We start from the raw sequence: 12,111 nt of genomic DNA on the forward strand, positions 1-12,111 counted from the left end.
CCTTCACAACCTGCTGATGAAGGAAGAAATAATACGTATTTTATACAAAAAGTATTCTTTATTCCTTATGTTACAGTAAAAAAATAACAGCTAATAAATACATAACTAGTTATCTGATACAGATTTACAGATTACTGCACTATTCAGTTGCAATCCCTGCCGACACTAACTAAATGATCACAAGTTCGTTTTTATTGTATCACTACACTTAATGCCAAATTTTAACTTGTCGCATGAAAATTTAATAGATATTAATGTTTCGAATGGACTAACTTACCCGTAGGAAAAGGTGATTCAGAATTACGATTGACTTATGTATTTATTAAATCCTTCATTTTAATTATTGAAATCATTAATTAAAAAGTCAGAAAAAGATTCAGAAAAATTGCACGAATGCTTCGAAATTATCGTCTCTGTCCAGATTGGTTACAAATAAAGTCAAGTTTCATAAATAAATATCACAAGTGAAAAAGTTGGACAGTTGTAGTGTTTATTCAACTTTCGTATATGTTTCAGATACATTTTTGTTCTTCTTGAACAAAATTGTTAAAATATTAATTTATCATCATTTATTATGTTCAAAAACTTATTACGAAATATTTTCAGTTTTTGTTTTGGAAAATTATTGTGATCTTTTGAACGTATAATATTAGTTTTATTTATACATTTTCCCATTAACTAAAATCAAATTTTAGATTGTCCATTCTGTTACAATGTTAAACAATGCATAAAAAGTTACTTTTAAACCTTGTTATCTTAAATTTGTAACATATTCTATAACAACCAAATAAATAATTTTTAAATAACATAAATATTAGACAATTTTTTACAATGTGGTGATGGTTAAAAATTCCTCTGCCAGTTTTTACTTTGAACCCACATAATTTAGTTATTTTATTTAATGTACAATTAATGTTAATCAAATGAAAACTGAAATAACTATCGTAGTTGGTGACCCATATAATATATTAGGTATTTTAATATCGTGCTGTATTTCTTGTTAAATATAGAGAGGTATGTAATGTATTTGCAGTTAGAAAGATATAATGTCTTTATGGCATAGATAATAATAAAATTTCTTCGCTGTAAGTAATTTTTTAAGACAACCTTTTATAAACATAATATTCGTATTATGTTTATAAAAGTGGTTTCTCAGCACATTACTATTGATATACAGGGTATTTCTAAAATAAGGTTCCAAACTTATGCTGCGTTTATAACTCATTAAACTAAGCCAAAAAGTTCCTATTAACATGTGCCCTAAAACGCACCCTTAGGAAGTTATATGCCCTTAAAAGGGCTCAAACAAAACTGTTTTTTTTTCTGTTATTGACAAAACGGTCGCAAATAAATAGAAAAAAATGTATGGGTCTTACATAACTTTTTACGTTAAATAACATGGGCCACTCGGTTTTTCGACATGCAATCATATGCGTCCCATTTAGGTTGGTGAAGGGGGTTTTCGGCCCGTAATTTTTTTTATTTCAATTTTTTTACAATTTTCTCTACAGATTTATAAAATCTTAACAATTTTATGTAAAAAATATTATCTTTGTCCAAATTGATATTTCCAATGGTTTTCGAGTAAATTGAGTTTGAAAATTACTCTGCTCTTTAAGTTATTAGACCAAAAATTACAAAAATCAGTTTACAAATAAAAGACTAACGTTGCCACAACGCTTAACAATTTAAGTTATTGATAAACTGTCAATTGAGCTTTGCAGTGTTTAGTTAGTAAAAGTGGTTAGTGGAAAATTTAAGTTTTGTTTGACCCCTTTTAAGGGCATATAACTTCCTAAGGGTGCGTTTTAGGGCACATGTTAATAGGAACTTTTTTGCTTATTTTAATAAGTTATAAACGCAGCAGAAGTTTGGAACCCTATTTTAGAAACACTCTGTATATTTTGCGGCGAATCCTTAAAAATTATATTACATCCAAAGAATGTTATATCTTTAATAACATTATTCACTTTCCTTTGTAATAATGTTTCTTTCCCTCAAACGTTAATTATTACAAATCACCAACTTCGCGGATTATTTCCGATTTCTCGCCTGGGGCGTCATATTAACTGGACTTTGTACAGTGGCACGAGGGTCATATTTCAGCCCATGACCTTATCTATCCAAGGCACGAACTTCTGTATGTTTGTGTATACGCCTGGAAGATGCTCCCGCCCGCATCCGATTCCCCAAGACACAAGCCCTATAAGGGTTTTTCTGCCCTCCACAGTTATCGTCAGTGGTCCTCCAGAGTCCCCTTGGCAGGAGTCTCTTCCACCCTAAAATGATATTATCTTAAAAACTATTAATTCGATTGGATTAAAATTATTAACCAAACAAACGAAGGATATTCTGACAAAGAACTACTCTGCAGACAACAGGCCTGACCAACATAAAATTACTCCCGAAATGTCTAAAGATTTAGTTAGTAGATTACAAGTTCAATGCAATTATTTGCTAGTTGTTAGTCCGCAGAGAAGTTGTTTGCCACAATATCATTAATATATAAATTTTGTTTCACCTAGTATGATATACTTGCTTTCGTAGTACCTATAGATTAGCAGGTTGCTCTATGTCAGTATGGCCGCATTGAAGGCCTAAACACATTTTTTATGTGTTATAATGTCAGCAAAGACCCAAATGAGACACTCTGTACAATACGACTGTCTTTAGAGAACTTATGTCATGGTAGAATTTTGCATAAATTGGCCAATGGAAGTATTTTTTTATATAAGGTCTCTGTCTTACGTCTTTTATAGATATCCAGAGGGCTGTGACATATAAATGATGAAAAAGAATAAACCAAAAAGAAACATCTAAGAATATCAATGACTGTGGTACTATGGAATGGATGGGTATGATTTGCCTAATTTATGCGCATAGTGTCCAGTATGATCCACAATTATTTTTTTATTGCAATTTAATCCTTCGGCGTCGAGATATTTGAATGGGAGAAAATGTTGACATATGTAAAAAGCCCTGTATAATCAGTATAATATACTATCTGAAAAACAATTGTTCTTCAAGAATAAACCCATATCTTTATAGACTGATGTTCAATTGTTTTTTTTGATATCTTCGATTGAGCAGGACTTTTCGCATATCTGCTTTTACCCCATTCAAATATCTGAAAAACAAAGTATCTAACTACAATAAAAAGAGATTATTGATCATCACCCTGTACAGGGTTATTCATATAACATTTTATCCCCTTTAACTATTTTATTTTTTGAGTTAAGACAAAAATAGTTAAGACAAAAGTTGTAGGGAATCTTTCTGTGAGTTTAATAAGTTTATGAAAATAAAAACTATACAAGGCGTTCCAAAGATACGCACTAAACTTATGGTTTTGTAAATGAAACACCATGTATATTATTCGATTTTCGGAATCTCTGCCTCTTCCTGATTCCAACAATGTATGTATGTTGTAGATTTACTTAACAATTTGCTCAATATTCTGTTTTGAAAGACTGAATCTCGCAATGGGCAATATAAAAATTGCTATGGAAAATAAAATTATAATATTAGATATTTATGCTCTATTTTAAATGAGTATTGTCTAAGTACTACTTAACGGCATTTGTTCTGTGTACGCAGTCTTGCTGCCAGACAATATTTTGCACATCAAGAGCATTTACCAAATTTACATATTTCTCTTTTGAGAAGTTCAATATATTTCAGTTCACCAAAGAGATAAAATACTGGACCCGTTTTGCCTCTGAATAGAGATATATTGGTCTGGATTTTCTGACGCCCAGTGATGTGAATTCCTTGTATTAAAACTGCAACTTGTTGTAAAAGTGGCCTCATCAGTCCACAAGATAGAATCTAATACATTATAAAAACAAATAATAATAGTAATATCAAACATGATGGCAGTAGTAATAGTAGTAGTAGTAGTACCGTTGACGCTGGTGTACTTAGTAATAGTATATTATTAGTAATTGTAGTAGTAACGGTAGAAGTCGTAATAGTTGTAATAGAGTCAATAGCAGCATTACGAATCATTTTGTAAATAAATGTCTGTCTAGCATTATTTGGCAAAACTCGCGCCGTCTATTAGTGTCATTTCCATATAATTTTTGTACCAGGCAATAATATGGTTTATATTTGTTTACTTTCAATAGTCTTTGAATCGAACTCCCGGATATTTCCAAATACCTTAAAACATCTTGAATCGAAAGTTTCGAGTTTTCTTGAAAGTAAAGTAAAATCATTACTTGCATATTTTCAGTTATAATGTTGTGGGGTTTATTTCTTCTCTCCTTATTTTTTACCGTACCAGTATTTCTCCATTTATTTTGTTGTAGATATATCTGATATACAGGGTAGCCCATCGAAAACGTACCGCAAGGCATTACAGGGTAGTAAAGTTTTTTTCGGCAAAATGCAAAAACAGGTCAAATTTGATTCTGAGGGGGACAACTTTTGGCTCAAAAAGCATACCAAAATCTTCAACCCCCTAAGTGGGGGTGCTATCCCCTAAATTTTTTCAAATGGGAATGGGGGTCAAGTGGGGGGTCATTAGAAAGGGCTTTTAATTCTCTATACATCGATTCTTACTTTTTGAAAATCGATTCATTATTTTAGAAAATATGCAGCTTTGAAAATACGAACAATATTTTTGACGAGAAATGCGAAAATCGATTTAATTTTACTTCAAAACTTACGGTATTAGTCAAGTAAATGCTGAAAATGTTGTCCGCCAACTTGCATACAATGATACAGGTTGTCTTCAAACCGTTGTCGAACATTCTGGAGCACTTGCGGTGTTACTTCGCGACATACATTAATGATTCGTCCTCGCAGATCTTCCAAGGTATCAGGTGGAGTGCTGTAAACTTTGCTTTTAATGTGCCCCCAGAGAAAGAAATCTAAAGGATTTAAGTCGGGTGACCGAGGGGGCCACTCAATTGCACCTCTTCGTCCTATCCAGCGTCCTGGAAACGTCTCATTTAGGTAATTGCGCACATTGAGCGAGTAATGTGGAGGAGCTCCGTCTTGCTGGAAAATCAGTTCGTGTTCATTGTAAGCAGGGTCGTCCTCTATGATATTTGTTAGAGCTGGGTCGATGACATTTTGTAGTAAATCCAAGTACATATCGCCTGTCAAATTTCCAGGAAGGAAAAAAGGACCTACAATGGAATTTCCAAAAATACCTGCCCATACATTCAACTTCTGGGGGTGTTGGGAGTGTGTCTCATGGAAAATCCTTGGATTGGTATCAGCCCAGTAACGACAATTATGGCGATTCACTAAACCATTCAAGAAGAACGTACACTCGTCCGAAAAACACACATTAAAGAGGAAATTATCGTTTATCGCTCGTTCAGTCATTATTTCGCAAAATTGCAAACGACGATCAAAATCGTCTTCATTTAGCTCTTGCACTAGCCGAATCTTATAAGGATGGAATTTGTATTTTTTTAATATTCGTTGGACACTTGTACGACTCACTCCTGTCGCAGTAGCCAATTGCATTGTACTCAGCGTACTATCCATTGCCACTTGCCCCAATACCGCTATTTCCGTAGGTTCATTTAGTACCGGATTTTCAACCTGCCTCTTTTTGTTATGAACGGAGCCAGTTTCGCGAAATTTGGCCACCAATTCGCGAACAATTTTTCCAGACGCATGTTTCTCAGGATGCCGTTGGTTGAACAGTTCGGCGACCCGATTTCCGCATTCATTGTTTTTGAAAAAAAGCTCAATAATTTCTACTCTTTCTGGAATTGAGTACACCATAATTAATCAATTTAAAAGACTCGGCAGTATTGGTACTCTTCAACTACAAGTCACAAGACAGTTATCTAGCAACTTCTTGTGGCCTATCTAAATACGAAACAAAAAGCGGACAATTTTTTGCTCACCAAAATCAGGCTAAAGAATTCGCAAATCAGAAAAAAAACAGCGAATTCTTTTGAAGGAATTTACCAAGCTAATACCGTAAGTTTTGAAGTAAAATTAAATCGATTTTCGCATTTCTCGTCAAAAATATTGTTCGTATTTTCAAAGCTGCATATTTTCTAAAATAATGATTCTATTTTCAAAAAGTAAGAATGGATGTATAGAGAATTAAAAGCTCTTTCTAATGAGCCTCTACTTGACCCCATTCCCATTTGAAAAAAATTAGGCTATAGCACCCCCAGTTAGGGGGTTGAAGATTTTGGTATGCTTTTTGAGCCAAAAGTTGTCCCCCTCAGAAACAAATTTGACCTGTTTTTGGATTTTGCCGAAAAATTCTTTACTACCCTGTAATGCCTTGCGGCACGTTTTCGATGGGCTACCCTGTATATATTTTATGAGGTATAGGTCTTGGGGGGAATCTTCGTGTAGACTCGCGTCTAGAGCGCATTACATTATTCTCACAAGAAAGATGACATTCAACAATATCATTTTTTTCATCAATACTATAAAAGTTATAACTATTTTCAAAGGAGTGCAGAAAATAGTTTTACATGTGTTAAGTCGGTTCTATAAAAACATTTATTTTACATACCGATTTTGATATTTATTTTTCATGGCGAGATTCAGTCTTTCAATAGAAAGAATATTGAGCAAATTATTAAGTAAACCTACAACATATATACATTGTTGGAATCAGGAAGAGGCAGAGATTCCGAAAATCGAATAATATACAGGGTGTTCCGTTTAAAATAACATAAGTTTGGTTCGTATCTTTGGAACGCCCTGTATAATATCTAATTTTGTAAACTCGTTAAACTCACAGATACATTCCCTACAACTTTTATATTAACTATTTTTTTTTGTCTGACCCGAAAAATAAAAAAGTTAAGGGGGGTAAAATGTTACATGAATAACCCTGTACAACACCGTATAGGATTCAATTATTTTGTTAATATTCTCGAAGAATTTATATTTTTTTTTATATTTGTTATTTTGACAATTTTATTAATTAATAGAAATATACTAGTTGATATTCGGCATTTAAGTAAACTAATAAAATAGATACGCAGTTCCATGACCTACACCAACATCGGCTGACTTCCACTGACTGGAAATTTTACAGGTCGTGTCTTACATGGTATTTGATGTAAAAATTAATATTTTGGTAAAACTAGTAAACATTGAACGAATAATTGGTGCCATGTTTGTCTGGCGCCTTAAAACGAGTCGCCTCTGGTTATGTTATACGTATTTTAAGGAGCTTTTGTATCAGATATTTTTATTTTTAAAAGAAAAACGTAACGGATAAACTTAATTTTACCAAATCTCAATTAGGTACGCACTTCTTTATATCCCGCGCAGAGGAACACGTCGTGTATGGCCTCCTTTCTTCCGGCAGCCCGGAACCATCTTTGGCATCGATCGTTTGGTATCACTTCCACGTCCACTTCCTGAAGGGTCGAGGGTACGGTGGCTTGGCCGTGCCGCGTTCTACCCCATCCTGCCACCGTGGCCATCTTTCCAGGCAGTTTCAGCTGAAATTAACCCCATTCATTAAACATACATTGTGGGAAGTTCAAAAGAACCATGTAATGGTTATTTTATTATTATTATTTTTCCAAATTATTATTATTTTTAATTATTGCTGCTAAATATCATTAGATATTAGAAAATTCATTTTTATTTATAAATACTTATATTAGGGAACAATATCTTGTAAATGGGAAATATTATACATGCAAACCAACGCTCTCATGTGACACAAGGGCACTTTGTCTTTAGATCAACAATACAGTTCGTATCTGTTGAGATCGAATTCCAAGAAAAACATAAGGTGGCCATATCCCTGGCCGAAAAATAGTCAAATTTCTGGCGTTTTTAGGTACCGAAATCTTGAAAAATAAAACGTGTAGAACAAAAGTAAGCCCAAAAATAAAATCCTTGAAGTTTTTAAATTTCAATTTTTTAAAATAAATTCTTAATAATTGCTTTATTTAACAACTATATAAACGATTTTTGGTAAATCGACTTTTTTAAGAGTTCTACCAGCTGTTAAAATAAATTACTAAACTTTGAGAACACCCGATATAAAGTAGATTTTTTGGATTAAAATGCGTTTTTATGTCGTTTACAGTACAGTAGAGTACAAATCATAAATAAACTAGAAGATAATACAATTATAAACACGCTGATACAGAAAAAAGGAATAAACAAACAAACAAACATAATATTCTCTTGCGTTTTTTAGAACTAAATACTTCACCATTCTGTTGAAAATGTATGATACAGGTTTAAACTTAGTTATTAATTAGCTTGTTCATAATACTTTTTAGTAATCTCATTAAAATCTGTTTCAATTTGAAGAATTAGCAATGATCCAAATGTGAAATCCATGTAAATTTAATTTGTAATAACTTATTCAATTCTAAAATGTTCTCCACTTTTTCTACTTGTTTGAAGTAACAGCAATGACATTTCCCTGAAAAAATGTTTTTCCAATTAGCCGAAAAGTAATCTCCGAATTAAAGCAAAGTTGTTACTGCAAAATATTTATGTCATTTTCGTGGAAAATCAATGCTAGAATAGTGTGTCTCATCCGATAAAACTTTTTATAGAACATACAAGGTGTGTCGAAAATACGTGCATAACGTAATATAAAAGATTCCTTCGTTCAATATAAATCAGTTTAGAATAACTTGCCTATATACGAGGGTGGTCTGAAAAGTTTCCGACCTCAACATGAAGATGGCAGCACTCGTAAATAAAAGCTAGTGAATTTCGTTGTTCGCGTTTGCTCACGTTAGACCAAAAACGTCTTCGAATGAACATTTCCTCTGTTGGCGCAGTTTAGGCGCAATAAATCCGAGTTTTGGCGCCGATTAATTATTGTAGATGAAACTTGGATACACCATTATACGACCGAAACAAAAATACAGTCCAAACAGTGGACTGCAAAGGGGGAACCGGCTCCAAAAAAAAAAGCAAAAACTGTTTTTTCGTCTGGGAAAGTGATGGCGACTGTTTTTTTGGGATAGTCATGGAATTATTTTAATCGATTATCTTCAAAAAGAAAAAACCATTACAGGAGCATACTACGCATCATTACTTGACAAGCTGAAGGCAGAACTTGCGGAAAAACGGCCACATTTGCAGAAAAAGAAAATCCTGTTTCACCAAGACAACGCACCGTTTCACACCTCAGCGGTTGCCATGGCGAAAATCCACGAATTACGGTTTGAACTGCTTGACCATCCGCCCTACTCACCAGATCTAGCCCCAAGCGACTTCTTTTTGTTCCCTCATCTAAAAATTGCGCTCGAGGACAGAGATTTTCGTCAAATGAAGAGGCAATCACCTTCGTGAACAATTATTTTGCAGAGAAAAACACCGAGTACTATTTGGACGGGTTACAGAGATGGGAGCATCGCTAGGAGAAGTGTGTAGAGTTACAAGGAGACTATGTTGAAAGATAAAAAAATTTTTTCTGAAACAATGTCTTGTATCTTTGTTAGGTCGGAAACTTTTCAGACCACCCTCGTATAAATGTCAGCGCCTACTGAATGTGTTACCATGAAAATATATTTTTCTTTGTTTTTATCTTTGTTTTATGTAATATATTACAAAAATATGTGAGAAAATTACATACAGATTGTAATTTTTAGGTTTTCCAGATTTTTTTTACTATTAGATTATTATTTATACGGGCAAAAGCGAGGATTACTCGGTACGAAAATCGTAAGCTTCTCTCTTAATACGATGTTATTTTTGTAAAGACAAATATTAAAATTTTAAATTTATGCATTTCTCCTACACTAAACTACTACTGACGACCAACTACATGTGAACTAAACTAACTAAATGTATATGCATTTTTTTACTACTTGATTTAATCTCAGTAGAACATTTTTTCTACGTATCTAATATTTATTTAAAATGCCAGTATAAAAAGTAATTCTTTATTGTACACTTTAGAATATGTAGTTAAAATTATTTGATAATGATTATAGTGATATAGATGAATATCAAAATATTGAAAAACAATATTAATTAGTGGACGAACATTTTAACGATTGATGTGTTTGGGAAAAAAGAAGAATTTTATAGAAAATATGTTTTTCACTTATTTTCTTGAAAGGATAAAGCATGAAAAACCCTCGAGACTTTGGTAGGAATTTACCATGGTGAGAGCTTCACCGATAACTGAAAATTTTTAGCAAATTTTTAAGCACTTATATGAAGCTTCAGTCTGTAGGATGCCATATGAGAAATTGAAAGTGTTCATCAAAAATAAAATATATAATTATGTCAACGCACTTATTAACACATACTTAAAAAAAATTAAATTCAAATACAATTATTCTTTAGTGAAGTTAATAATAGTAGATATGTTTTAATTTTTTTAGCTTGTAGCAATTTTTGTAGCAATATTGGTGCATGCTTTAGTAATGTGAATTGATAATATATTAATAGTGAAAATAGGAACATAAAAAACCAATAAACCTAAATTTTTATTATTTACCTCGGAACGAGAAACGAGAAACATATGGTTGAAATTTGTGAACATACGCCACATTTAGATCAGCAATAACTCATGATCGACTACGGTAATGGAAAGTGTTATGTTCAGCCTATGAACACCTGTGGGAAATTGCACTCGAAATTGCTAGATATCTTGTTTAATGGGAATTATACTGGGCAATAAATTTAGACGGTCATCTGCAACCGTAATTACAGATGCAGAACGAGATGTTTAAAGATGAAGAGGTATGGAAGTCATCAATGATGGTAGAATTTTATGCAGATGAATTAATTCAAAATAGAATTCTGAACTGATAATTACTTTACGTTTTTAATTATTTTTGACAGTTTAAATGTGTTTGTTTTTGCCTGCTTCCATTGTAAGGGATATCATTTGATGTTTATTCTATTATTACTTCATATTTTAATGTTTACTGCCAATTGCTGTGTGAACTTGGGTCCTTGTTGGCTACCAACAAGTTCCTAGCTCGGACATTTCAAAATTATACGTATTATCTTGGTACAACATTTAAAGTTTTATCAAAAGTATGTAACAAAACTGTTCTAGCGCTTATTTTCCATCGAAACAACGTGAAACATTTTTACGGAAAAAAATACAGGGTGTTAAAAAAAGAGCGTAAAATATTTAAGGAGGTAATAGTATGAACCAAAATAAGCAGAAACGTCTCAATAAACATGGGTCCGCAAAGTAAAGGTTGCGGAGATATGGAATGTTTTATGTTTTTTAGCCCCTTTTTTTATTTTGCAAAAACGTTGTGTATTTTCTTATAATAGTTGGTTGATGTTTAGTGAAATAAACAGTACGTATTTGACAGTTGTTCTCAGTGCACAAGTTTTCTTTCGCTATGGCTGGTTACTCTAACGCAGAATTAACAGACATGCATTTCATGTATGGTCGTGCTAATGGGAACGCCACCGAAGCGCGACGTCTTTATGTTGACGCTTATCCAAATCGCCAGATTCCTTCACAACGCATGTTTGGAAGAATTCACCAAAGATTGCGTGATACCGGTTCCTTGAGCAAACAGTGCCATTTATCCGGAAGACCAAGGTCGGTATCCACTCCTAGAGCAGAAGAAGAAATTCTAGCACTGGTAGAGCAGAATCCAGGTACGAGTGTGCGGAGAATATCAGCCGAGGTAGGAATTAGTGGTCCTCTTGTTTGGAGAATCCTTCACGAGCAACTGCTTTATCCATACCATGTGCAACGAGTACAGGCCTTAAATCCAATAAATGATCATCAAGCACGTTTGGTTTTTTGCCGCTGGTTTCTACGTCATGATGCTGAAGACCCTCGTTTTCTTGCAAACATTCTTTTTACTGATGAGGCCGGGTTCACAAGAAATGGAGTGTTTAATTTTCACAATACGCATATTTGGGCCGACGAAAATCCTCATGCTCTAATAGAATCTGGACATCAGGCACGTTTTTCATTAAACATTTGGATGGGTATTGTAGGTGACAGGTTTCTAGGTCCTGTTGTTTTACCAAACCGATTAACAGGCGCTGCTTACCTCAACTTTCTGCAGAACACACTGTATGAGTTTTTGGAAGACATTCCTTTGAATCAGAGGCAACAAATGTGGTTCCAGCATGATGGTGCTCCAGCTCATTTTTCCATGGCCGTTAGAGAGCATTTACACCAAACTTTTCCACATAGATGGG

General features: G+C 33.5%; 1 protein-coding gene across 1 annotated transcript in view; it reads right to left on the reverse strand.

Moving 5' to 3' along the window:
- Window positions 1-2,102: 2,102 nt before the first annotated feature.
- LOC108911601 (serine proteinase stubble) overlaps window positions 2,103-12,111 on the reverse strand; it is a 35,945-nt gene continuing 25,936 nt past the window's right edge. Inside the window, exons 5-6 of the mRNA XM_018716578.1 lie at window positions 7,251-7,442; window positions 2,103-2,279 (exon numbers count right to left, since the gene is read on the reverse strand). Of these exons, the coding sequence (XP_018572094.1) occupies window positions 2,103-2,279; window positions 7,251-7,442 (369 nt within the window). The remainder of the gene's footprint in view (window positions 2,280-7,250; window positions 7,443-12,111) is intronic.

The sequence above is a fragment of the Anoplophora glabripennis genome, unplaced genomic scaffold, assembly GCF_000390285.2.
Source record: "Anoplophora glabripennis isolate ALB-LARVAE unplaced genomic scaffold, Agla_2.0 scaffold364, whole genome shotgun sequence".
NCBI classification, from domain to species: Eukaryota; Metazoa; Arthropoda; class Insecta; order Coleoptera; family Cerambycidae; genus Anoplophora; species Anoplophora glabripennis.